The sequence below is a fragment of the Selaginella moellendorffii genome, unplaced genomic scaffold (assembly GCF_000143415.4).
Source record: "Selaginella moellendorffii unplaced genomic scaffold, v1.0 SELMOscaffold_5, whole genome shotgun sequence".
NCBI classification, from domain to species: Eukaryota; Viridiplantae; Streptophyta; class Lycopodiopsida; order Selaginellales; family Selaginellaceae; genus Selaginella; species Selaginella moellendorffii.
Window position 1 is genome coordinate 1779292 of NW_003314266.1, and position 26540 is coordinate 1805831.

Consider the following 26540-nt stretch of genomic DNA (forward strand, 5'->3'; position numbering starts at 1 on the left):
AATTTGAAAGAATCATGGATTTTTACCCTCTCTAGCATTAAAACTCACTTTTGCCGCCAAAAAGTTTTTAAATATTTGAAGACGACTTAGATTGCATAGTCGACTGGAGCCTCGCATTCTTGTGCATGGAGTTCCTCCAAAATCTCCTCCAAGCTCTTGGCCACCTCCGTCATGGACGGCCTCTCCTTGCCGCTCACTTTGGTACAATCGAGCGCGAGCTCTACCGCGCGGTACAGTGGCCCCGACGCAGCCGGCACGTCCAGGGCCGAGTCCAGCACCGCGTGCAGCGCGTCATCCTCCATCAGCTCCACCGCCCAAGCCACGATGTGCCGCGCTGGCCGGAACGGGTCCACGGGCTTGGCGCCCGACAAGAGCTCGAGCAGCACCACTCCAAAGCTGTAGACGTCGCTCTTGGACGTGAGCTTCATGGATAATCCATACTCCGGGTCGAGATAGCCGGGAGTTCCAACGATGGTCATGTTGCTGAGGTGAGTTGCCGATCCCAGTGGGCCGAAAAGTGAGAGTCCGAAGTCCGAGACGTGGGCGTTCCAGTCGTCGTCTAGAAGGATGTTGGCCGATTTCACATCCCTGTGGATGATCGCCGGACAGGCGTACTTGTGGAGATATTCGAGTCCGCGAGCGGCTTGAGCGGCGATCTTGATCCGGCAAATCCACTGGAGGCCAGCGTCTGGACGTGATCCACAGAAAATGTTGTCATAGAGTGATCCTCTCGACATAAACTCGAAGACGAGGAGCTTCTCTTCCATGCAGTAGCCGACCAAGTTAACCAGGCACGAGTGGTGAGTTCTCGTCAGCAAATGGAGTTCCTTCTCGAAGAGCTCGCTGGATCTGTTTAGTTTACAAGGCGAAGATATAAAAACTCTCGAAGGAAAATGAAGACTGCGAAGTACCTGTTGTTGGAGATGATAGCTCGTTTGATCGCTACTGCTTGACCATTCTCTAGCACGCCTTTGTAAACCGCCCCGAATGCTCCCTTGCCGAGCACCATCTCATCGCTATAGTAGCCCGTCGCAACTTCAAGTTCTAGCGGCGACATAGCGACCACGCGCGGCGCAGCAGAGAAATCGTTTTCGTTCCGGGTTGCTGGAATCTCTTTCTTGCCAGCATCTTGCCTGTCATCCTCCTTACGTCTCAGGCAGAGATAAGCGCAAATCACTGCAAACCCCAGGGCCAGGATCACCGCCACCAATATCAGCACTAGAGCAAGCCTTCTTCTAAGCTGACGTTGATAACTTCGAGCGCTTCCGGTAGTAGAGGTTCCAAAGCCACACATCCTATCAGCGCTGGCACCGCACGCCGATATCTCTTGCATGTGGAGGCACTGTGAGCATGCCAGGCACACCTTGTCCCGCAAAACAGGACATGGCAGCGAGAGCTGGTCGAACTGGTACTCGTCTCTTCCACACGCGCTCACGCACGGAGCCGGGCTGACGTTGAAGCTCGCTTCATGAGGATAGACCACCGAGTTCCCCCAGCAAAGCACTTGCATGGCTCGATCCAATCTCACTCCACACGTATAGAAGTCCCCAGCCGCAATCGCCGAGAACGGTACGTCCAAAGGAGCACTAAGTTGCTTATGCTCGTTGTTTCCCCAGCACAGGACGCGACGATCATCCGCCCGGATCCCGCAAGTGTGATACAGGCCCCCAGCAATCGCCAAGAACTTAAATCCAACCGGAGGACGAGACTGGCCATGATCATCTCCTCCCCAGCAGCCTAAGTCCCCTAACGAAGTTACTCCACAGACGTTGGAACTTCCAGCAAAGATGGCCCTGAAAGTCTGGTTAACCGGCTGCGCTACATCCTGCCTAAGTCCCCCCCAGCAAATCGCTGATCCCTCTCGAGTGAGGCCGCAGGAGAATCCCTTCCCGGAGATCAAAGACGCAAACGCCAGCTTTGGAGGAGGCTGATCGATGTTCCCCCAGCAATCCACGTTTGAGTTGTCACCGCGTAGCGCACAGACGTGATCACCACCCGAGGCTACGCTGGTGTAGCTAACCTGTTGGAAGGTGTCCGGGACAGTGATGATTCCCCAGCAAACTAAGAAGTGGGATCCATAGTCGAGGCCGCAAGTGAAGAGGCCACCACCGGAGAGCGCAAGAAACTCCTTCTCCTTTGGCGGAAGGCTGTTGTTGTGTGAAGTTCCCAGGCATTCTACATAGAGAGCCGTGGCTTGTATGGCGCATACAGAGAAAGCACCTGGAACGGGGTTGTCTTGGCCGCTCCATGTCGCGGCGATCGTTCCCATAGGATTGAACCCCTCGGCTGGAAGGCTTGCGAGGAGACATGCTGCAAGCACCGCTGCCGTTGCGAAAGGGGGCATTTCTTGCTCGATTTCTTGGCGAGAGCAGCGGCGCCGGTGTGGGGAGGAGTAATGGAGCGATAGAGCAAGAGGAAACCTGCGCATCGGATTTTCCAAGATCCATGTGGCATGTCGATCCAGACAAGATCGTTTGCTGATTTCCCAAGGAACATCCCATAAACCCTAGCTAGTCAATTCAAATTTAACGCGGGAATAAATACTTCCATAAAGGTCATTAAACGCTTATTTCGTATTAACAGGGGAACACACTTTTAAACACTGGTTTAGGGTTTAGGGTCTTCGATCTTTTATTAACTCGCTACTTGTAAGTCAAGTTGTAATAGAGTAAACATTGCCTTTTGTTGTGCTTGCTTAAATACAAGAACCTGCAAGCTATATAATATAACTTTCAATTTAAAAATTATTTGGATGTGACAGTTGAAAGGTTGAAGCACATGTATTTAAGTTCTCCCCTTATATGCTTTTATTTTACAAGGAATTTTGAAAATCTACAAGTTATAATAAAATATTGGCTCACCAGTTTTTATTTTGACTAATTAGAGATTAATATTTGAGCTTGTCACAATGAGAAAGAAAACTTCCTCATCTACCTCTCTAAATTTTATTGTATTATATATCAATTATATAGTATGAGGTAATGAATACTTTGGTGTCTTTCTGATTCTAACTTGATATTTTGTAGGTTTAGTGCACGCTTTTCACCTAATACTACTGCATGCAAAGAGGTTTCTCACTCCAAAACTATTTTAAAATGAGAGTTTGTTTATACTTAGACACACTCTACTCACCAGCAATGTTTAGCTTAAATCCTAAAATAATATATTGGATGAATGCTTTTCATCATAAATTAATGTCAAATAACTTCTCCCACCATATGACTTGGAGCTTTGGCACAATTGCTATAATTTATTGATGGTAATATGGTCTCAATAAATATTATTGAACATATTGATGAAGTGTTAAATAAAGAATATGAAATCTTGAAGAATTTTTCAAAAAAGAGGGAGAACATGAAGATGTGTCTCAATAAAAAGAGATTCAAAAGGCTATGTAAAATGTTGAAGTGGAATATTAATCAAGTTGTAAAATTATTGAAAACCTGACTTAGTTGAGGCAACTATGGAACCCAAACCATACTTTATTAACATACCAATCTTTAAAGAAGCCATTATTGATATTAAATAATTTACTAAAGTTGCAAGTGAAGTGTTGTGTTAGATTGATTTAACACTTTCTAGGACCTTTACAGAGTATTTATATTTGACTAGAGCTAAATAATAAAATTTGAGGAAGCCATTGATATCATATTAAAAAAATTTCATTGAGAAAAGACAATAGAAATACTAGTAAAATACTAAAATAGTAAAGAAGAAAAATTAGATGTATTGAATATTTAAACCCCAAGTTAATCCAAAAATGTAATCCATATTAATCCCACATACTCATCTATGTGCATAGCAGATTTTGAATTCAAATCCCATGAAGGTTTAGGTTTCAATTCCTATTGTAGTCAGTAGTGGTGAATATATTCTTCATTAAAACAGAGAAAAATGACAATTACATAACACATAGTAGATTCTTTGAAAATAATATGCTACCAAATAATATTTCACCCCAAAGGGAAGTATGTGGAGTTCAAGATGTTCTTTCAATAGATTTACTTTTGATCTCACCAAAAAAATGCATGTTTTTTCAATAGCAATGGTGTTTATTACATTTCCCCTCACAAGCCTTTTAGTGGTATATTTATTTCTTTTACCATGGGCTGCATGATATAATAGTTTTAAAACTTGATTTTATATTTATGAAAGTATCTAGTGATACAATAGTTCTTTGCTTTGCAATCACTAGAATTACACATTTTATAAATTATATTAATTCCTAGATCATCATAAATTGATCTTGAGATAGGACTTCTTATAGTATGTAAATTAGTTGTACAAGCACCTTTTGCATGTAGGTTTAATAATGTTTATGCAATGCCAATACAATACTTCAAAACATGCTTTTTAAATTTTACTCATTGTGTAATCAAAGTTGTTTAAATACTTTTAAAAGGACTTGTCTCGAAGAAACATAAAAATATAATCTCTTAAATAAGATTTTCCAAAGTTAAAGTAATTTATAATCTTAGAATTATAAAAAACAAAACATGTGGTATTTCTTACAAGGATTCTAAAGGGAAACTCATGATTGTAAGAACTTGTTAAATTGTAACAATAATGGTAGAAGTTTTGTGTTTAAGCAACATAAAAATTATACAAGTAATTTTTTGGAAGCAATTTCTATGAACCACAAGCACAATTACAAGTAATAATCTTGATGGGAGTTTCAACTTTTATGAATTCCACAAACTTGCAAATTTACATGAAACACTTGGACCACAAACAAGAATTAAGAATGACTTACCACTAGTGGGATGATACTAGGTAAAAGCTATTTATGGTCTTTAAGCCATTTTTTGATCTTGCTTGAACAAAATTCTATAGTTATTAACAACAAATAAAAACTATAAACTTTTAATCAGTGTCTAGAAAGAATGCTTAAGACAGTGTTTTTTTAATTGTGATTGTCATTACTACAAAAATTAAGTTTAATCTTTATTTAACAGTTTTACGTTTTATAAGCATTGAAGTAAATAATGGAAGATTTTTTACATAATTAATTATTATTATTAACCATGAATCCTCTTAAAAGATCAATGTTTAATAATATTACTTTTAATAGTTGATCTAAAATTAATTTAAATATTTGAGTGCATAGAATACAAAAATGCAATATAAAAATGTGTTTATTAAATTACCCCAAAAACCTTAGCTTATATATATGGTCTGGATTGAAACCAATTCAATAGGAATCAAAATCCACTACACTAATATTAATATATAACATCATAACCCTACACTTGGACCTCATATCATCTTTTACTCTCAAAAGGATGGAAGGCAATTAAAGTTTTGTAGCAGGATTTGGAAGAACATTAAAAAGAGGCATTAGTGAATTTGTAGGTGGTGTAATTTTTTTCTGATCCATTTGTAACTATTGCACATACACAATTTTGAAGGATCAATTTATTGAATATTGTACTGAAACTTATGAACTTGTGGTCTAATTTGTTGTAAAATTTAATATCCATTCCATTAAGCAAGAAGCTCTTTAGACATACTATATATTGTAAAATTGGGAAAATACACCAACACTAGATTATCCATTATGTACTTTATATATAAATAATGATAAGAGTTGTTTTTTTAAAATTAATAGCTCTTGGCAATTGCAAAGATAAACTCAACTTCATTAGCAATTTTAATATGGTGAAGCACCAATAGTTCTCTGTACTTGATATATACATACTAGACATATAGAAAATGACTATCACAATTTGAATATTAAAAATTCACAATTATCCTTTTAAAGGTCCAAAAAAAGTATTCCACCAAACTATCTATTTGTGGATAATAAACACTCGTGAAAGTGTAGTATATCCCTAGTTGAGATTTCAAGATATGAAATGCCTTACTGATAAATGCAAAACTATTATCTAATACAATCAACTCTAAACAAGAATGCTAAAACACTATTTGATTAAAGAAAAAGTATCTAATAGTCATAAAGGCACTAGCAAGAGCACCAACTTTCACTTAAAAAATTAAATAGTAATAACATTATACTCATTGCCAATAGTTAATTATGGAAAGGCCCTATCAAATCAAATGCCACTAGTTTAAACTAACGAGAAATTACAATTAATTTTAACCCTCCTTTCGCAACAAAAGAGGGAGTATTATGAATTTGGCATCAAATGTAATTATGCACATATTGGATAATATTACATCTCCAATCAACTTTTGTAACTTCTTAGTCATATTACAATGTTCTATATACCCACATAGATTAGAAGAGTCATGGCAATTATGAAGAAAGTGTGGAATAAAGATTGAAGGCAACCAACCACAAATTGTCATTAACATTAATTCTCACAAAATAAAGAAGGTTATCCTTAAAATGATATTAAGAATGTAAATGCTAAAATGGCAAGTCATCAACAAATGATGCCAAAAACCTTTAGTAGATCCAAGACTCAACTTGTGATCTTTACAAACCTTATTAAAAGAAGGTTAATCTAACTCTATATCTTAAGGGTATTGAATGACATGGAATCATTATCCAAAAAAATTATTAATGTTGGAATAATAAGTTTGTCAGGAAAATGAGGAAAGAACAAAGAAGGGAAATGTGTTTGAGAAAGGGTGTCAACATCAACCATAAAACTCTTCAAGCAATGAATAACTTTGAAATCATATATTTAAAATTTCAAAACCTATTGAGCAGTATGACTAATCACATTTTTCTGCTTTAATAATAAAGTGACTATAATATGATCACCCTTTAGTAACATTTAAGAACCATGAAAGTATGCATGAAGCTTTTTAAAATCCTAAATTGTTGCTAAACACTCCTCTGTCATCACTCTTTTGCATCAACATACCTCTGAAACCAATATCAAAAGCATTCACATATAAGATAAAAGATCAAGTGTAATTAGGATATGCCAAAACTAAAGGAGTTGTTAACACCTTTTTAAGATCCACAAATGTCCATTTATAATCTTCAGACTAAATGAAAGATGGACATTGATGACTTTAGCAACATTTATAATGGTGTAGTATGATTAGAAAAATGATCAACAAAATTATCAAAATATTACACCTTACTAAGAAAGCATTGCACATGATTTATATACTTTAGAGTAAAGATCTTTAGAACAATGATAAATTTGTCAGTGGAACAAAAATGAAAGGAATAAAAAAGATATGAGGGAATATGAAACAAAAAGGGAGAAACTTCAAAATTATATTTGGCATGATTGTATTGCACAAAAATGATGTCAAAAGCTTAACTTGGCACCATTTATAATGATTGTAGCTCAAATTTATGATCACCCACATGCATAACTAAATCTACCTCATCCCACACACACATATGTGTGTGCCCATTGTCATAGATAATAAAGATTGGCTCTACCGTATGATACAAATATAGATAACAATATAAAGCGTTATAGATGAAAATAAACTTTAACCTATATCAACTAACACAGAGAAGATAACAAAGGGACCTTTTGTTATAAAACTAAATTTAAAAAGTGAACATTGGTTAAATTAATACCAAGTGAATCTTTATTGTTGAAAGAAGCATAAAAGGGTCACTGAATTATTCACACAACACCAATATGATATTTTAATGTTAAGGCTTCCACCTAGGAAATGAAGGATGCCAAGTTAGGAAAAGCCAACAACACTAATATGTGTGGTTAATCTTATCATGTGCCTAATAATGAACCTTATAGCCATGATCACATTCTTGTCTTTGTTGAAAAGAAACATTAAAAGTGACTGGTGTAAGTGCATACACAAGTCCCAAGATTTGCACGTGCTTCAACTCCCACTTGAACATAAGCAACAACAATGTCAACCTCCATTGAAACAAAATTGGAAGGTGGAGTTACAACACATGCAAATCTTCACAAGTGAGAGAAATGATATTATAGTATTATGTTAGTTGAAAAGTATTGTCAAGGGCCCTATATGAACTTGATAAAGTGCTAGTTATAATATACCCAACTTGATCTATTTTAACATATTGAGCTCTACACGAAGCAAAAGACTCCCAAAATAAACAACAAATTGCATAAATAACTCAGATAGCTCTTGATAGAGATAATGCAATTGTTATAAGATCATCACAATCATTAGCATATCAAAATGCATGCTTGAAGATGTCCAGAAAAAAACTCCAATCTACACAAGTGGTTGGACTTAAATTATTATATTATTGTAATACCATCCTTTAGAGATTTGTGTAAATGCTGCTAAGGGGGGTTGCTCTCCAACCGATTAGAATTTCTTAAAGTGTACAACATGAGTTTTTAAATTTCCAATCTAATTTTTTTTTTCTTATAGTATATGTATAGTATGGGTTATCTCCAAAACTTTTTTTAAGGTGGAAATCCATATATATTCACTATAATCAAGTACAAAAATATAAGGCCTAACCATTCAAAAACCATACTCTATAACCACTTGAGTTTTAGGGCAACTAGGAACCAATAACAAGAGGCTTAGTTTCGGCCACAATGGATTAATATTGGAGTTGGTTGTCACCTCTCTCATCTATGAAGTTACTGTAAGTGAAGTATGCAAAATTAGTTAAGAATTAATGAGTAGAGGTAATTACTTATAAGGAAGCTCTCCAAGCTCGTAGTGCTAAGGGAGAGTTTCCTCCCTGGGCTCAAGATCTAACTCAAGGTTTTGCTGAAGAGACTAGATGAAGATGTTATTTGTTCTATATTTTTGCACAGCTACTTTTAATCCTTGTTTGAAAAGGCTCTTTGAAACTTTCCTTGCAACAAGTCCCACTTGGTTATCCATTTTCCTTTTTCTCCCTCTCTAATTTTTATACTTCCTTTTGTTGTTATTACTTATTCTGCCTTAAGTTGCCTCAATATTGCCTTCTCCCATCAGTTCTTCTCATCAACTAATCTCTTTGTTTCTTTTGCATAAGCTTTTTCATTTGTTATAGCCTCTCATTTAGCTTTTCTTCTTGCCTCTTCTTCTACCTTGTCTCTTTTTTGGCTTTTTCCTTGGTCTCAATATGAGCAATGTATTTTAGATTAGTGAGTGAAGTTCTATAGGGAATAGAGACGAACCTCTACTTCTCTCCTGCTTGTGGTTGTCGTTTGTGAGTTCAGCTATAAATTCTTCTATTGTTGGCTCGTGAGCTTCTTCCATTATATAGTTTACATCTACAACAACTATAACACTTAGCAACGGCTCCAAATCATCATCACCATTGTCATCCACACTTATATCAAATGTAAATCTCTTCATCTTTATCTTTTTAAAGTTTCTTACTTGTGCCTTATAAAGCTATAGCCATGTGAAATTCAGCATCCATAGTTGAACAATCAAGAAGATAGAGTCTAGTTTTTTTAAAACCAGCAATGATGTTTGCAAGAGTTAGAGCCTTGTCAAGTGCTCTTCTTGCCATTCCTGCTAAGATTTTTACTAGAGTGCATCCATGAAATCCTGTCTCCATGTACTTAGCATGGATGGCTTTGAACACTACTTTAAAAGGTCTGAAGTAGCACATTAAGAGGTTGCATATGATGTGAAGTATGAGGTGGCATTATGACAATGCCAATTCCTAATTCGAATGCCTTTTTCACAACAGCCTTATTGCTTTGAAAGCCATGACCATCCATCACAATGCAAGCTCAATTTGTTGGAGAGATGCCTCTTGGGATGACTCTTGCAAAATGTTCAAGGAAGTAAGTAAGCCCATTGTTGCTCATCCATGCATTAGATTGTACTTGCATGGATGCTCTAGGCTTGCACAATTCCAACCAGTCTGCTCAATTATGCCTTTAGAATATGTAGTGATTTGGAAGGTTCTAGCCATCTATAGCAATAGCATAAATGATTGTCATCCTTTGACGTTCATTTGGAACAACATTAAAAATTATGTGCACTTGCTTGTTAGATACCATATGACAGCCTTGATCAAGTGTAAAATAGAGATTTTATTTAGTGTGGTTTTGGTCTGTCTTTGTTTCTTGTATGCTTGGATGTAAATCTTTGTAGAGTTTTGTTAAGTACACCAAGAAATATTTAAGGACTTCCAACTCATTCAACTAAGGTTTGAAGTGATCTAGATTCTAGAGTTATAAAAACAATTGAATGTGACTAGTAAAATTAGTTGCTACATCAATTGGTTGGATGCTTGATTAGATAGAACATCAGATCAGTTAGAGATAATACAAAAAGTAAATTTAAACAAAAAAACCACTTCTAGAACAATTCAAGATGCCCCTTAACTCCACTAATGTAAGTGCACTGGAATATAAAATAGAATTCATAAATATGCACTACACTAATATTAATATATAGCATTGTATCTGGTCCTCACAAACTAACAGTGATAATTTTTATTAACAAATTATTATACGTTAATACTTTTGAAATTAACGGCTGCTTTATTTATTTAAGGTTTTATAAGGCGGGAAAATTCAACGAGGTAGGGCATGGCATCTCTGTCTTCTCACATTCTAGTCCTTCCCTATCCTGCCCAGGGGCACATCCCTCCTCTCATCGGCTTCTCTGTGGCACTGGCGGATCGCGGCGCGCTCGTGACGCTGGTGAATATTGCGAGCATCGATTCCAGGATCCGGGAGCGTTGGACATGGCCAAGGGAGCTGGAGGGCAGCATCCGGTTCGAGAGCTTAGATTTCCCCTACGAAATTCCTCAAGGGTACGATGCGTCCTGCCATGTAGATCAGGGAAATTTCGTCCAGGCCCTTCGCGGCGCGCAGGTCCCATTCGAAGATCTGTTGAGAGAGATGCTTAATCGCGGCGAGCGAGTTTCGTGCATCGTCGCAGATTATCTCTGGGGATGGCATGTCGAGTCTGCCAAGAAATTTGGGGTTTCTTGTGCGTCCTACTGGCCTGGGAGCGCGACTTGGATCAATGTCCACTACCATTTGCCCCTTCTTATATCAGCCGGTGAGGCACCGATTAAAGGTAAGATCTGTTTAAACTCTTCTCTCGTGACCATTTACGTAGATGGCGACGAAAGAACGATTTCCTACGTTCCGGGGCTCTCTCCAACGAAGCTCAAGGATTTCCCATACTACGCAAGGATGGAATTCAAGGGAACGCTCGAGTATTTGATGCAAGAGCAAGAAAAAACTCTCAGGAACTTCGATGACAACTCGTGCTTACTGATAAACTCGGCCGAAGAGTTGGAACCAGATGCATTCCAGTCCTTGAGAAAAGTTTTTGGAGAGAAGTGCACAGGGGTCGGGCCACTTTTTAATCTAGATCCAGCGAGAACAAGGCTTTGTCACAGCTTGCGAGAAGAAGACGGTGGCTGCATAGCTTGGCTGGACACTCAAGCTCCAAAGTCGGTGCTTTACATCTCCTTTGGCAGCGTTGTTGCGCTACCCGACTTGGACCTCCAGGAACTCTCAAAGGCAGTGTTAGAAATGGAGAGGCCTTTCCTTTGGGTGCTTCCGCCAGAGCAGAAGAACGAAAGCACCAAAGAGATCACCGAGGCAGCAAGAGCTTCCTCCTTCACAAGAGGCCGGATAGTATCCTGGGCACCGCAGCTCCAAGTTTTGTCACACGCATCGGTGGGAGGATTTCTCAGCCACTGCGGCTGGAACTCAGTGCTCGAGGCCGTGACAAACGGAGTGCCTGTGCTGGGGTGGCCATGCGCGATCGAGCAGAACCTCAACTGCAAGGTGCTTGTTCACGACTGGAAGGCTGGCCTGAAGATCGACAAGGCCGAGAAGGACGGGATCAAGGCCGCGATCGAGAATCTGATGGGAGGAAGCTGGCTTGATCGTGCACAGGAACTTCGTGAGGTTGTTCTAAAGAGCGTGAAAGCTCGTGGGCTTCTAAGCGATCCGGTAAAGTATACTCCATTTTTATCCTTGTGGATGATAACCCGTAGTCTTGCAGGTGTTGGAAATCTCTCGCTCAAAACGATAAAGGTATGTCTTCTCTTTGGGCCATAAAGTTTCTTTGAGCTTGCCGATTTGCTTTAGTCCATTTTTTGCCTTGCCATCCATAGTAGTTTGAGCAATGCATAGTGCGACGTGCAATACTTTCTATTTGTCCCTCACTCGGTCGGTCATGTCCAGCCTCTCATGTTTTAATTATATCAGACCTTGATTTTTCAAGTCTATATTAACTTACAAAACTACAAAGTGGAGCATTACCGACTTTGTGTGACACATGGCATTCTACGTCGGGACGACATCCTGTGTGTGAAGCCCGAACGCTTGGAGTTGTGTGGCCCCTTTAAGTTCGCGCAATATCCAGTCGAGGGTGGTGTTGGGCTGATCGAGTCCACAACTTGCGTAGCAGAGCTCGTGAGCCCAACTTCGCATCTACGTCCCGGGCAAGAGGAGCAGTTGAAAGAAGGATCTCCCAGGCGGACAACATCCTGGCGTGCTTGACTTTGCGGAGAACTGCCAGCAGTCGTCGTGACTTACATCCCCAACTTGGTGCTCTGGCTCCGACAGTCGCTTGGGGAGAGCGGGTTATCAAAGCATAGTTCTACGGGAGAGTGCCATATGCTGGCTTGTACTGGCTGCTGTGCAACGAGGATCCGAAATGCTGCAAGCACCGCGCCCGCTACAAAAAAATGTAGATCTTGGCGAGAGCAGCGGCGCCGCTGTGGAGAGTAGTGATGGAGCGATAGAGCAAGACATTTTCCAGGCATGTCGATCCAGACAAGGTCGCTTCCAAGAGAAATTTATTTTGTTTTAACAAAGTAACGCACTGCTGGTCTAGCGGTAGAATAGTTCCCTGCCACGGAACAGACCCGGGTTCGATTCCCGGGCAGTGCAAGGTTTTACCATGTGCATTGGGGAGGAATGGGTACAAACCGGCCTATCATGAAGATTCTTTTAAAGCATTCAACTTGTCAAGGGGTAGATAGTAGCGTTGGGACACGTGGTCCCAATATCAGTTAAAAACTAAAATATCAGCTGGTATGATTTTCTTTTGCCCAGACCTCTGATTCTGCGCCTTTGGGCTCCCGCTTACGTGTCGCGCTCTCCTCTAACCACGTCACATACCGACGTGTTTTATTAGGGCACAGATGGCATGTTAAAACACTCGCGAACTTCGAGTCCGTGCGCGATCTTCAGAAACTTTCCAGTTCTCTAGCAGTGGTTTCTGCCCGTCCAATGACCTAACGATCAATTTGCTATTGTGTTACACCGTCAATGAAGAAAAACTGTGTTTGCTGATCACAACATCAATCTGGAAGAAAAAAAAAGAGAAAGACCGTTAGAAACCGTCTTAAAACCGTCTTAAAACCAGTGAAGGAACAAACCGCTAACAGTGTTGTTGTCAGCTGAAGTGGTCGCTTCTCGCACCGAAGTGCTAGCAGTAGTGTTGTCAGCTGAAATGGCATGGCCGGTTATCCCGCCAGTGTTTATAATATCTATAACGATCGTCCTGCAAGTCTGCTTAATCTGGAGGAAGAAAGAAGAAGAAAAACGTTGGTTAGAAGCGTGCGTAAAGTTGTTAAAGCGTAAACTTGTTACCTCGTAAGCAAACTGAAATGGTGATTGCGTTCTTCTGGTTGTGTTGTCTAGCTAGCACAGCTTTAAGAAGAACTTTAGAATGACTCCTACAAGATCTACATCTACAAGCAAGTTCACCAGAACATAAGCATCTCGATCAAAGCCATGAACATCATGAACAGCTTGGTCCATGATATGTTCGGGCGGCTGTCCACCGAGGCCGGGTAGAGACAGTAACAAGGCCACCATCCAGAGCTGCGAAATCCAAGACGAGGTCCAACCCTTGGTGAGGCTTATCTTCCCTGGCGAGCTAGCAAAGCACGCAATCTCCGAGGGAACTAAGAGTATGTTAGCTCCTGACCGGGTTGTGGATGGACAAAATGGTAATTACCTCTCAGAGTAGACAAAATTTGGTGAATAGTATTGCAGCGAGTGGGAGCAAAAGCCGAGGATCGCGAGCGGACAATGCTTTTCCAGGCATTAAGCTGTAAAGATCCTGTTAAGAAACCACAAATCCTATGATAACAACGTACCTTCCTTTGTAGATACACGAGCCGTAGGCTGCCAGCCATTTGCGTCAAGTTAGAAAACACAAAACTTTCTCGATAAACTTAACTCGGATCGGCAATCGTGACGGCTGCTGCTCCTGAGAAGTCGCAAGCACTGGGATCCATCCCGTTGCTCTGGAAGTAGCTGTTAAACGCATACGATGCGTGTGAAGCAACCGTGTCGGGAAGATAGCAGGACTGGCCCGGTTGAATAGCCTGGCAATCGGCATGGCCTGGTCCGCAGGCCCAGTCCAGCGCAATCTGTAAGTCTGTGAAGCTGGCATTCGGATTTGCGACGCAAAAGCTCCGGTTCCGCTGAACCACAATACTGTTACCAAAATCAATGTTGTACACTTTGGTCCCATCCGGCTTGAAAAGACCCCAGTTCCTGTTGGAAGTCGGGCCCTCCCTCAAGTCCTCGTTGAAAAGCTCGAAAATGTAAGTATCCGTTGTGATCCCCGGCCGGAATGGAGTGCCACTCCCATTGCTCAAGTGCTTGATGAGATTCCCATTGTAGGAAGCAGCATTGTCGAGGTTGACGACGTTCACCTCGTCCGCATTACCCATGGACGGCCACCCGGTCTCGCTCACAACTATAAGGATCTCCCGGTGGTTGTACGCGGCCATTGCGTAGTAGAGCGCGTCGAGCTGAGCGTCGAAGAGGTTCCAGTAGTGGAGGCCCGAGTTGGAGTCCGTGAAGCCTTGGTTTGGCCGGAAGAGTGCAAAGTCGGAGGAGATGTATCTCATGTCGTTCCGGTACGCGTAGTAAGGATAGACGTTGGCCATCAAGTATGATCCAGTCCGGCTGAGAAACTCGAGCAACGATTGCATCACCGCCGAGAACCTGGGATCGAAAGTGGCCGACGATGGCGGAAACGACGTCCCAAGAACACCCATGGAGAGTGGCGTCGAGACTTTCACCTGTTTGTCTATCCCGGCTTGCTGGAGAGCCGAGTAGATGTTGGTCATGGCTGCAACCAGATAGCCAGCGGCATTTGGAGCGCTCGTGATCACCTCCGAGCCAACGGCAATGGCAACGATCTTGGTGGCCGGAAGAGCTGCCGCTACGTTTCGTGTCACCCAGTCGGCAGCGTCGCCCTGGGACTGCCCGAAATCCACAACCTGTGCGTTTGTGGTGCCGATGACGAGCTCGATCTGTGTGTTTGCGAATGCCTGGAGAGTCTCGGCATCGTAGGAGAAGATCCTGACCTTGGTGATCGATTGCGCCTGGATGAGCTGCACGGCCACTTGTGGAGGAGGAAGATTATCCCCATTTCTTCCATAGCACACTCCGACAGAGCTGGCGCCTAGCAAGAAAAACGAAAGAAATAAATGAGAGCGAGCGTCGATCGATCTTACCACAGACTGTCGCGACGATCCAACAAGCGGCAACAAGACATCCGGCAATGCGGTATGAGCGCCGGAACATCGGATCGCGAAATCTCACCCCCGGCAGCACGAAATCTCTCTGCCGATGCCGCTGGATCGCGCGGAGCTCCTAGCGAATGCGCCGACGATCTTCTTCTTGTCCCTAGCGCCGTGAATCAGCATGACGATGACGCACCCGCCGCAAGAATCCGGGAAAACGCCAAGCGCGCTCCAGCTGCGGCCTACAATCCCTGCCGCGATGATGCGCTGCCCCAGAAATCTCATCCAGGTAGAAGAAAGAAACAAGGAGGAGCAACCGCATTGAAGATCAAGACCTAGGCCGGGGAAGATCGGCGCAAGGGAAGAAGAAGAAGAAGAAGCGTCGCGGGCGCCGCGATGATCGCCAAGAGGAGAGAATAGGGAAGAAGAGAAAGAAAGACCCGAGAGACCGCGTCCTCCTCCTCTTCCTCCATGGCCATTGGATTTTTTCTTCGCCTCGTTTCCTTCTTCGCCGTGCGTTTCCCCACGCAGCCTGACTGACGGACTGACGGTCAAACCGGTCAAGGGCATCGCCTCGTCTTTCCGGAATGGAAAAGCCTACGCGATTACAGATTTTTTACAAGGTGGAGCTCGCCGCACGGTATACGAGTACCGCGGCGGTGCACTGCGCGGTACGGTTGCTGGTCGCCTAAGTCAGATGAATATGGACTCGAGAAAGCAAGGTCTGATCTTACAATATCTATAGACCATGACAAGGAGAGAGCACAAGTGCTCGCATGGATAGATCCAGAAAAGATGGACAAAACCGACCGAATGAGGGACAAAAAAACGTCCCGCTATAGAATGCTAAACTGAGATTATGGCTGGCAAGCGGCAAACTCAAAAGAAATTAGATTTATGGCCCAAAGAGAAGAGATCGATCCATACCTCGACAAAATGCTGGTTATGGATCACACCTTGAGACCTACTGGAACATTTTGTTATACTTGTGAACATTTTTCTTAGTGGCAGCTGGAGCCGATTTCGTCAATTGGTGACACAATCAGGGAAAGCAATGCGGAAGCATTAATTTCGATTTGGCATTTTAAATTAATTGTTCGCTAGAGGGAGGGGTCGAACCTCCGACCTTGCGGTTAACAGCCGCACGCTCTGACCATCTGAGCTACTCCAGCTTTACATTACTTAAGTGTAATTTTCAGCTAATAATTTCTTATTCACTTTAATCCTCAGATCAAAGAAGATCTTCAGAATATCCTCAGAATATTCCTGTAGTCCATTGCGTTGGATCACCACATCACTCTCGATCACACCCTGTGTCAATCCACAATGCCGCCCCACAAACCATTCCCCGGTGCCAGTGATTCGACTCCCAATGGAGAGCACTCGAGCGACGAGACTGAGAAAAACTTTAGGGTTCTCAACATTAGGGCTCTTGGGATTGGAGGGAATGGGAGAGGGCGATGGCGATCTGGAGGCCCTGGAGGAGGAGGTGAGAGAGATGGACGCGCGCGTCAAGAGAATGCGCAGCCAAGGCCCCGCCAGGTTTAAATCTTTGCTCCAGGACCATCTTGTCAAGCTCCGGCCCCCTCCAACGCTAGAGCCGCCGCTACACACGCCATATCTCGATGGAGTAAATGGTTAGTACATAGCTAGCTTCTCATTCCTCCTGATTGAGTGAGAGAAGAATGTCTGGAAATTCGCAGGTGATTTGTCTGCGATCCAGACCAGACGGTTGGAGGTTCTCAATTCGCTTCCCGGATTGCTGGAGCGCATCAACAAATGCACGGATGATCTCTCCGCCACTCTCGCCAAGCTCAAGCACAAGCGATCTTACGACCTGGTTTTCGAGCTCCCGCATCCAACACTACCCGAGGAGGATGGCGATGGCAGCCTCGCCAGTCGATTCTTTCCAACTTAGCCGCCGTCTCTCTCTCCTGTACAAACAAGGAAGAACAGCACAGCGAATTCATCAACAGGGACAGTAAAAGAACCAACAAACACAAGAAAATTACTATACTACCACCTCGTCGGCATTAATTTGCTTGTATCCTTCTGACTTGTAAGTGTTCTCTCGTTTGTAACATTCGGTTTCTGTCCGTCCATTGAATGTTTATCAATCAGCCACTGTGTTTGCTGATCACAACTTCAATCTACCTCTCAAGGTCCGGGATTGATCCAGCTTCTACTCGAAGATTTTCAGCTTCCCAGCCTGCAAATTTACGGCTCTTGGATCACAAGACTTAAGTGAAAAGAAGAAGTGCCCTTTCCAAGCGAGCGAGCAATTGGTACCAGCAAAAACTCCGCTTCAAGAACAGCATCTCAGTCACAAGTTCCCAAAGAAAATGCCTGGCCAAGATGTCTGCTTGTCTTTCTGCTCAAGTCGAAATTACAATTAACTATTGTAAAGCTTGAGTAGCTCAGACGGTCAGAGCGTTGTTAACCGCAAGGTCGGAGGTTCGACCCCTCCCTCAAGCGAATAGATGAGAAGGGCTTTTGGAGATAGATGCCAGCTTGCTGCATTATCCATTCGGCTTGGAGCTCCAGGAACTTCTATCTGGCGAAGGAGAATCGGGCTAGCTGAGGAGATTTCAAGATCGTCAGAAGCGTTTTAAAACCAGTAAAACTTTTTACCTCGTACCCAAACCGGTAATGGTGCTCTTCCGGTTCCGTTGTCAGCTGACATGGCTGGTTTTCTCGAGCCGAGCGTCACAACACTTGGAACCTCCACGACTACAGCTCTCCACCTTTAAAACGTTTCGAGCGGCCAGCGCAACGATCACTACCGATGGCAGAGCTGGACTCGAGAATGAAGGCCGTGAAGAAACTCCCATCCACCGGCGGCGGATCGTCGGGGCAGCAGCAGCGCAGCTCCATGAAGAAGCTCAAGGCGCTCCAGGGCGACTCGTACAAGATCTACATCTACAAGGTACTCAAGCAAGTCCACCCGGACATCAGCATCTCGATCAAAGCCATGAACATCATGAACAGCCTGGTCCATGATATGTTCGAGCGGCTGTCCACCGAGGCCGGGCGGCTGGCTCGATACAGCAACAAGCCCACCATCCAGAGCCGCGAGGTCCAGGCCTCGGTCAGGCTCATCTTCCCTGGCGAGCTCGCAAAGCACGCAATCTCCGAGGGAACCAAGGCTGTCACCAAGTATGTGAGCTCCTGACCGGGACGATGATGGCTTTTCAGGCATTACGCTGCGAAGATCCTGTTAGAAACCACAAAGCTTATGATAGCAACGTACCTCCCTTTGTGCAAAATTTCCAGAGATCTAGTGTTCTTTCTTTCAGGAGGAATGAGAAGCTATACTGACCATGCACTCCATCGGCGTCTCCACGAGTTCTGGCCTGGATCCAAATTTCCAGACTTCTCGTGTTCTTTCTTTCTTTCGATCAAGAGGAATGAGAAGAGCTATACTGACCGTTTACTCCATCGAAGCATTGCGTGGATCCAGCGTTGGAGGGGCCGGAGCTTGACAAAGAGCTCGCGAGGCCTCGCATTGTCTTGACGCGAGCGTCCATCTCCAGATCGTCATCGCCTCCTCGCTAATGTTATCCCCCCACCCCATGAGAATCCTTGTCACTCGAGAGCCGGAGAAGATGCTGCCCTAGGGCGCCGAGATCGTCGTCTACGAGCCTTGCGTTGTGGAGAGCGGGATTCTTCGCCTAGGTACGTGCCTGTGGATTTCCAATCCGGCAGCACTTCAAGTTTGTCACGCTGCTCGTCTTTGCAAGACGATCCAGTCCAGACGCACTAAGCAAGGATTTCTCGCAGCGGAACTTCGCCACGGCAGTGGAGCTCTATACACAAGCGTTAAAACTCTCACGCAGCGAGGAAGATCGATTCGTGGGACTCTCCAGTCGAGCGGAGTGCCTTGTGGTTCCAGTTGGGATGGGCTCACAAGGCTCTGGAGGACGCTGAGAGCGCGCTGGATCTCCGGGCTGGAAACGAGAGGAGCCTCCTCCCGAAAATTTGAGCACTATGGAAGCTCCGGCAGTACAGTCGTGCGGAAGCTTGCCTGGAAGAGAGCCTGAAAGCCAGGATCTTCAGGGAGCAGAGCGAGTCCGGCCTTCGCGATCTTTCCAAGTTTCTCACGGGAGGCTGTAGCAAGCAAAGTCCTCCAAACGTTGCGGAGTTCGTCGGTCCCGTTCGAGTCGAGGTGACGAAGGACGGGCGTGGGAGGGGGATCTTCACGACGACGGATGTCCGTCAGGGGGATTTGCTCATCGTCTCGGTGAAGGTTCCACTCAAGCGGGACATGCGAGAGAAGATGGATCAAGGAGACAACAACACGGAGCTCCTCGCCAGCCTTCTCCAGGTGTGCTTGGCATCCAAGAACTCTACGGCATAGCATGGCCGAGGCCGCGATGGATCAGTTGTCTATGCGGCCTTCTCCCAGCAAGCTGGTGGACAAGGAAGCTCCGAGCATGCATCAAATGAACATGCGCAGACCAGTTGCAACAGAAGAGCTCGAGTTTGATGTGATGAGGATCCGAAACATCCTGGGCTGCTCCACGGAGTTCGTCCTCTCCGAAAACTACAGCGACGAGTTCGCGCTGCCAGCCTTCATCAATCACTGCCTGCCCAACGTGAGCATCCGCAAGTTCGGAAAGTCCATGTTCGTGTACGCTGCTCGCGACATGGAATCAGGAAGCGCGGTCGTATGGCTACGCGCTGTGGCCACGGGTGGTGAGAAGGTCGACGACTGCCACTGCCAGAGGTGCCATCTTGAGAAGAAGCTCGAGGAGCCGCTGTGGGGGATCACTAACAAGTTTATGGAGCTTCTGGCAGACGAGAGGCTAATGATAGAGCAGTGTGGAGATTACATCCAAGTGGCCGTGGATCTGAAGAGGTGTTGAGCTTGCAGGAAGGTATGGATCCGAGCTTCACATCCACCTTTCTTACTTTGGATGTCGAGAAGAGGCAGAACTAGTGGACAGAGGAGGAGCTGCAATGCTTGATGAAATACTCTAGGGACTGCATGACATTGCTCCATGTCAATGGTTTACTGAGGTTTGTTTAAAAGGAAATCTGTGCCAACATTTTAATCCTGTAAAAATAAATTAGTTTAGGGTTCTAAGTGTGTGCAAATATTGTTTAGTTTGCTTAATAATAGTGTTTTTCCTATTTCATACAGCAGTAGTGTTATTTTTATTTACTAATTCAATTTAATCAAATAGAAGTTTATAATTATAAACATGTTTATAATTTATAATTATAATATTAATCTTATTGTATATCAACCATTAGATAGTAGAATAAACTAGAATATACTAGAAAGTTTTAGGAAAGTTTATAAATTATTAAAATATTTAAAAATTATAAATACAAAACTAATTGTGAGTGCTTGAAATATAAAAGGGAATACAAAAAATGTGCATATCAATTAGCCTAAAAACCCTAGCTTATATATAGGAACAAGTGGTCCGGATTGAAACCAATCTGATAGCTACTAAAATCCCACTATGCTAATATTAGTATACGGCATCATAACCGTACACTTGGCCCTCACATCATCCCCTCCTCTCAGAATAATGGAAGACCATTAGGGTTCTCTTATAGACGGGCCGGGATCTGGAGGAACATTAGGAGGAGGTATTGGTGGATCTGTAGGTGGTATTAACTTCTCTTGATCCCTTTGTATGAAGTATTTTAACTACTGCACATGCACAATCTCTGGAGGATCAACCTACTAGACGTCATGCCGAACCTCATAAATTTGTGGTCCAACTTGCCACAACACCCGATATGGTCCTTTCCACTGCGCAAGCAGCCCCTTAGATAAACCACATACCGTAAGGAAAACGGACTAACACCGAATCATCCACTTTGTACTCTGCAAGTAAACGATGATGGGAGTTGTAGTGCCGTTGTTATCCCATTTGTATGCGGCCTAAGTGTTTGGCAGATTTTACTCGAACAAGCGGAAGAATGCTCGTCAAATATTGATCCCACGACCTAGCATCAGCAGTTCGTGGCAATCGCAAAGGTAAACCCAACTCCATTAATAATATTGCATCATGACCATATAAGAGTTTATATTATGAAGCACCAATAGAACTCTACACCCCTATGACATATGCATACCAAAGAGACAGTAAATAACCATCCCAATTCGAATGCTGAAAATTCACATACTTCGCAATCATCCCTTTGAATGTCTGAACGAGCCATTCCACCAGACCATTTGATTGTGGATGATAAACACTAATGAAAGTGTGGCGTATCCCCAACCAAGATGTCAAAACATGAAATGCCTCAGTCATAAATGCAGGACCATTATCCGAAAGAATCCGCTTTGGACAAGAATGTTGGAATACCATTTGATTGAGGAAGAAGTATCCAATAGCAGTTGTATAGGCACTAGCAAGAGCACCAACTTCCACCCAACGAGTCAAGTAGTTAGAAGCAATAATAATATACTCATTGTCAGCATTCGATCATGGAAAAGGTCCTATAAGATTAAACGCCACCAACTCAAATGGATGAGAAATTGCAATTGACTCTAACTGTCCTTCTGCAGCACGAGGGGGAGTATTACGAACTTGGCACCAAATGTAGCTATGTGTAAGCCACAAATTTTTCCTTTCCAATTTGCCAGCTTACCTCGTCTATCTGACCAACACTGCCTTGGCTTGTGCTAAGTTCCCTTGCCAAATTTCTCACCTATTATACCAACTCCTACTTGGTCCTACTTAGTTTCAGCTACTTACTGCACGAGCAATGGAGTGTTAGCCATCCATCTACGGATTCCCAAATCTCTCCCAATCCCCCTCCCCGGGTTAGACTGGACTTAAGGTTCGGTTACACTCCCCGCAGGCACAAACAACCAAGCACACCAAGCCTCTAGGTTCCTAACACCCCTTAGTACAACAAGACTTGATCATGGGACCCTCTAAATCCTAAGCCTTGGGTGCAGCACTTGTTTCGGGATGTCGGGGCGAAACACCGTGGCCTAACGGCCCGGTATAGGTACCTCTACCCCCCCCACTTCCATCCCGAAGGGAAGGCCCAAGCCCCTAAGAAGGGCGAGGACCAATGAGCCGCAAGGTACTCAAGTGGGGCACCACTCCACATGAGCCGGGAGCACTGCAGTCAGTTTCCCTTTCGGGAGTGGGAGCTGCTCTTGAACACTTCTCTGGGTGGCCCCTCCGGCACCACCCAAGCCCATGCTCACTCCCACCCAAGGCCCCTCGGCCCCAGTCTCAACCTCAAGCTAGTTTGGAAGCACCACTGGAGAGTTCCTTCAAGATTGGTTCCTGGACCTCATTATCCCTACTATACTTTTGGAACCCTCTGCAGCCCCCCCCCCCCCCCCCCCTGGGAGACGCACGCTTTGGGCTTTCACCCCTTGACCCGTATTAGTACTCGGACTTAGTCTTTGGCTCAATCTCGGACTCGATCTCAGATCCGACTTCGGATTTGGTTTCGGACTCAATCTCGGACTCGATCTCGGATCCGACTTCGGATTCGGTTTCGGACTCAATCTCAGACTCGATCTCAAACCCGATCTCAGACCCAACCTCGGACTCGACCTCAGACTCGGTCTCGGACCTGATTTCGGATCTCGGACTCCGTCTTGAGCTCGGTCTCGAACTTGGTCTCCGAGTCGGTCTCGGACTCGATTCCGGACTCTATCTCGAACTCGGTCTTAGAGTCGGTCTTGGACTCGATATTAGACTTGGTCCCATCTGATGAACTTTTTATCATTTTGGTCAAGCTTTCGGGGCTCCTTTAGCCTATGACACCTCGGCGAGTTGGTTCCTTACACTATGCACATACTGGATAATATCATGTCGCATCTCCAGCCAATAGAAAGACTTGCGCAACTTCTCAGTTACACAACAATGTCCCATATGCCCACCGAGAACAGAAGAATCATGGTAGGCATGAAGAAACTACGGAATAAAGACAGAAGACACCACCAACCGTAAATGATCATCAAGATCTGTCCCCACAAAATAAATAAAGCCATCTTCAAAGCGATATTGAGAATGTAAATGCCGGAAAGGCAAGTCATCAACAAGTGATGCAAGATTCTCAAACCCATCTTAAAGCCTTTAAATCCATGGCTCAATCTTTTGAGCCTTGCGAACCTCATCAAGAGAAGGTAGATCTTGCTCTGTGCCTTGTGGACATTGAACATCAAGTACAGCAACTGCTGACGGCACAGAATCCTCGTCTAGAAAATCCACAGATGTTGGAACAATATGCTCGTTAGAAACATGAGAAGAGAGTGGAGAAGGAAGAGGAGCTCAAGAAAGGGCATCAACATTAGCCATAAAACTCCCTGGGCGATGAACAACATCAAAATCATATATCTGAAGCTTCAAAGCCCATCAAGCAGTACGACCAATCAGGTTCTTCCACTTCAATAATGAAGTAACAGCAGCATGGTCACCTTCAAGTAATGTCTGAGAACCATGTAGATATGCATGAAGTTTCTAGAAACCCCAGACTGCTGCTAAACACTCATTCTCTGTCATGAAGTCGTTCATCTCTGCTGGTTGTAATATACAGCTTATATACGCAATGGGATGGCGCTGATCAGACACACTCGAACTCTCTTACATCAGCACACCTCCAAGACCAATGTCAAAAGCATCCACCCGCAAAATAAAAGGTAAAGTGTAGTCAGGATATGCCAAAACCGGAGGAGTCATAAATAGCTCTTTGAGATCCACGAACGCCCGCTGACAATTTGGAGACTAAATGGAAGATGACGTTAATGACTTCAACAATGCTCGCAACGATGCAGTGTGATTAAAAAGATGATCCACAAAATGACCGAGATACTACACCTTGCCCAAGAAGCGCTGTACATCATTCACACACTTCAGAGTAGCGAACTTTAGAATAGCCACAAGCTTGTCAAGATCAGTTTGCAAACCTTTACGAAAAATATGGTATCTAAGATAAGTTGTGTCCTTGGACCCAAACACACACTTCAACCACTTCAGCTTTAAACCAGTATTGCGTTGCCGATCCAACACTTTATAAACATCACGAACGTGCTCCTCCTATGTCCCTTCCGAGTGGATCAAGACATCATCAATGAAGTCAGTAGTCACCTCTGGCATATCGCAAAGAACCTCATCCATCATCCGCTGGAAAGTTGCTAAAGCATTGTTCAAACTAAACGGCATCACCAAGAACTCATACAAACCAAATGGTGTACGAAAAGTAGTCTTAGGAATATCTTCTTCGGCCATCGGTACTTGCTAATACCCAAAAGCAAGATCTAGCTTGGTGAATCAATGACTTCACCCCAAACGATCCAAGAGATCAACAGTGTGAGGAAGAGGGTACACATCTGGGATCGTCACTTTGTTTAATGGGCGATAATCGATGTAGCAATGAATACTCCCATCAGACTTCATCACAAGATGAGGTTTATATGTCTAAGGACTCTGCGACTTTCGAATAACACCCTTCTTCAACATCTCCTTGACGTTTGTACGTAAAATCTTGATCTCCTTTGGTGACCGACGACGAACATGAACCTTGATTGGACAAGCATCCCCGGTTGGAATCGGATGATGTATGGCAATTTTGGCTTCAGACAATAAGTCAAATTCAAAGAGATCAGAATACTCCTTTATGAGCTGGTCAACTGCTGCAACACAAAGATTGTCGGAGGGATCAGAAAAGGGAAGAGCAAAACAAGACGAAAACATAGAAGGAAATAGTGGGGGAACAAAAGTAATGGAAGCAGAGGTAGAAGTAGAGGGATGAAGATGTACAGAAGTGAGAGGAATGGATGAAACATAAGGAAGTATAAGATAAGGGGGAAAAGCCTCAAAGTCACACTTGGCATGATTGCACTGCAACCAATCCATACCAAGAATGAGGTCAAAAGCTTGACTCAGCACCACCCGCAATGATTGCAACTCAAACTTGAGATCGCCCACATGCACAACTAGGTCCACTTCATCCCGTGCACATGCATGTGTACGGCCGTTGCCATAAAGAATAAAAACTAGTTCCGCCATACAACGCAAATGTAAACGGCAACATGTGGCAACAAGTCAAGCAATAGAAGATAAACTCAAACCTGTATCAACCAACATAGAGAGAATAATATGAGACCTCTTGTTATAAAAATGAGCTTGGAAAGTAAACACTAGATTGTAAGCTCTTGAGTTTGGATTTCCTGGGAAGTCACCCAACTCAAGAGGATCTACAAAAGTTGTTTTTGTGGGAACATCATGATGTTCTGACAGCGGGACATGGTGGAAAATGAAAGACTCTTACTTCATTGAACAAATGAATTTTCTAGTTTGGTATGCAATGTTTTTGCCCTATATATTAGCAATATAAGTGTAGAACTGAGAAGCAAGCTGGAAAGTTGCAATGCATTCCAGCATCAGTATAGCCATTTCAAAATGTGATACTTGATTTCATCACTTACTTGCCAAAGTTTAAAGGTTATGATACTTTGATAGTGGTTGTGGATCGGTTGTTGAAGATTGCACACTTCATTCTAACTATGGAAATAGTGAATGCAAAACAAGCAACAAAGCTTTTTTTCCATAAAGTAGTGTGGGTTCGTGGTCTTCTAGAAGAGATGATCTCAGATAGAGATTTGAGATTTACAAGGAAGTTTTGGGGCACACTATTCCAGTTATTCGATACCAAGTTGAAATTTAATACAACTTATCATCCTCAAACCAATGGGTAAACCAAATTTGTGAATGCTCAAATTAAGGATTATCTGTGGTACTATGTCGTGGCAAACCGACAAGGCTGGGTTGAGCATTTGGACATAATAGAAATCTGTTATAATAATATATTTCACAGCACTATTAGTTGTTCTCTATAGGAGATGCTACAAAGGAATGCTCATGAAGTTCTTCAATAGATTGTTGTATTAAAACCAATGTCCGAAGCATTGGTTCCAGCCATTGAGACTTGTATGCTAAGCACTTATGCCAAAGTTGGTCTAGAGCTACTAAGGTGATGGGCAAAGCTTAGGATAGGTATCGACATGATAAGGATCATCATCATCGGGATGTATCCTATCAAGTGGGAGATCATGTGTGGTTATTTTTCTGAAACTTGAATATTAAAGGATCTTTATCTTAGAAACTATTACCGAGATATATTAGACCCTATCGGGTGTTGAAATGAATTGGTGATATATCCTATCAGTTGGATATTCCACAAGAGATGTCTA

General features: G+C 43.4%; 5 protein-coding genes and 2 non-coding genes across 10 annotated transcripts; 4 read left to right on the forward strand and 3 right to left on the reverse strand.

Annotated features, from left to right (window-relative positions):
- Positions 1–86: 86 nt before the first annotated feature.
- On the reverse strand, positions 87–2428 carry LOC9660192 (serine/threonine-protein kinase-like protein CR4). The gene is made up of 2 exons (XM_002965142.2): positions 912–2428; positions 87–849 (listed from the first exon to the last, which is right to left on the reverse strand). The coding sequence occupies exons 1-2, from the start codon at positions 2426–2428 to the stop codon at positions 87–89; spliced, it is 2280 nt and encodes a 759-aa protein (XP_002965188.2).
- A 7999-nt stretch (positions 2429–10427) lies between these two features.
- On the forward strand, positions 10428–12124 carry LOC9660193 (UDP-glycosyltransferase 85A7). Its single transcript, XM_024670021.1, has 3 exons — positions 10428–10923; positions 10966–11813; positions 11866–12124. The coding sequence occupies exons 1-3, from the start codon at positions 10428–10430 to the stop codon at positions 11893–11895; spliced, it is 1374 nt and encodes a 457-aa protein (XP_024525789.1). The 3' UTR covers positions 11896–12124.
- A 563-nt stretch (positions 12125–12687) lies between these two features.
- On the forward strand, positions 12688–12758 carry TRNAG-GCC. The gene has a single exon. It is a non-coding gene; the product is annotated as a tRNA-Gly (tRNA).
- An 87-nt stretch (positions 12759–12845) lies between these two features.
- On the reverse strand, positions 12846–15822 carry LOC9658822 (glucan endo-1,3-beta-glucosidase 13). 4 transcript variants are annotated; one of them, XM_024669638.1, is made up of 8 exons: positions 15350–15821; positions 14059–15297; positions 13976–14003; positions 13834–13927; positions 13581–13780; positions 13464–13523; positions 13250–13391; positions 12846–13176 (listed from the first exon to the last, which is right to left on the reverse strand). In XM_024669638.1, the coding sequence occupies exons 1-4, from the start codon at positions 15417–15419 to the stop codon at positions 13837–13839; spliced, it is 1428 nt and encodes a 475-aa protein (XP_024525406.1). In that variant the 5' UTR covers positions 15420–15821; the 3' UTR covers positions 12846–13176; positions 13250–13391; positions 13464–13523; positions 13581–13780; positions 13834–13836. The 4 variants fall into 4 exon arrangements, with proteins under 4 accessions (XP_024525406.1, XP_024525405.1, XP_024525404.1 ...); XM_024669637.1 differs by having other exon boundaries at positions 13464–13752; positions 15350–15822; XM_024669636.1 differs by having other exon boundaries at positions 13464–13769; positions 15350–15822.
- Positions 15823–16456: 634 nt separating this feature from the next.
- Positions 16457–16530, reverse strand: TRNAN-GUU. Its single transcript has one exon. It is a non-coding gene; the product is annotated as a tRNA-Asn (tRNA).
- Positions 16531–16685: 155 nt separating this feature from the next.
- On the forward strand, positions 16686–17478 carry LOC9660194. Its single transcript, XM_002964798.2, has 2 exons — positions 16686–16995; positions 17062–17478. Exons 1-2 carry the CDS (start codon positions 16731–16733, stop codon positions 17274–17276), a joined length of 480 nt encoding a protein of 159 aa, XP_002964844.2. The 5' UTR covers positions 16686–16730; the 3' UTR covers positions 17277–17478.
- Positions 17479–18041: 563 nt separating this feature from the next.
- LOC9658823 (late histone H2B.L4) lies at positions 18042–18530 on the forward strand (the record flags this gene model as incomplete). Its single annotated transcript, XM_002964799.2, has 1 exon — positions 18042–18530. A coding segment is annotated over one exon (489 nt), but the record flags the coding sequence as incomplete, so codon positions are not given.
- Positions 18531–26540: the final 8010 nt, after the last annotated feature.

What these genes read in the sequence shown, in the direction of transcription:
- LOC9660192 (XM_002965142.2), bottom strand. Translation starts at nt 2,428, where the DNA reads ATGCGCAGGTTTCCTCTTGCTCTATCGCTCCATTACTCCTCCCCACAC. An exon ending in GCTATCATCTCCAACAACAG is followed by an intron (nt 850 to 911) that starts GTACTTCGCAGT and finishes TAAACTAAACAG; the next exon opens with ATCCAGCGAGCTCTTCGAGA.
- LOC9660193 (XM_024670021.1), top strand. Translation starts at nt 10,428, where the DNA reads ATGGCATCTCTGTCTTCTCACATTCTAGTCCTTCCCTATCCTGCCCAG. An exon ending in CGGTGAGGCACCGATTAAAG is followed by an intron (nt 10,924 to 10,965) that starts GTAAGATCTGTT and finishes CCATTTACGTAG; the next exon opens with ATGGCGACGAAAGAACGATT. An exon ending in GTGGGCTTCTAAGCGATCCG is followed by an intron (nt 11,814 to 11,865) that starts GTAAAGTATACT and finishes GTAGTCTTGCAG; the next exon opens with GTGTTGGAAATCTCTCGCTC.
- LOC9658822 (XM_024669637.1), bottom strand. Translation starts at nt 15,419, where the DNA reads ATGTTCCGGCGCTCATACCGCATTGCCGGATGTCTTGTTGCCGCTTGT. An exon ending in GATCGTCGCGACAGTCTGTG is followed by an intron (nt 15,298 to 15,349) that starts GTAAGATCGATC and finishes TTTTCTTGCTAG; the next exon opens with GCGCCAGCTCTGTCGGAGTG. An exon ending in CGTCACGATTGCCGATCCGA is followed by an intron (nt 14,004 to 14,058) that starts GTTAAGTTTATC and finishes AATGGCTGGCAG; the next exon opens with CCTACGGCTCGTGTATCTAC.
- LOC9660194 (XM_002964798.2), top strand. Translation starts at nt 16,731, where the DNA reads ATGGAGAGCACTCGAGCGACGAGACTGAGAAAAACTTTAGGGTTCTCA. An exon ending in ATATCTCGATGGAGTAAATG is followed by an intron (nt 16,996 to 17,061) that starts GTTAGTACATAG and finishes GGAAATTCGCAG; the next exon opens with GTGATTTGTCTGCGATCCAG.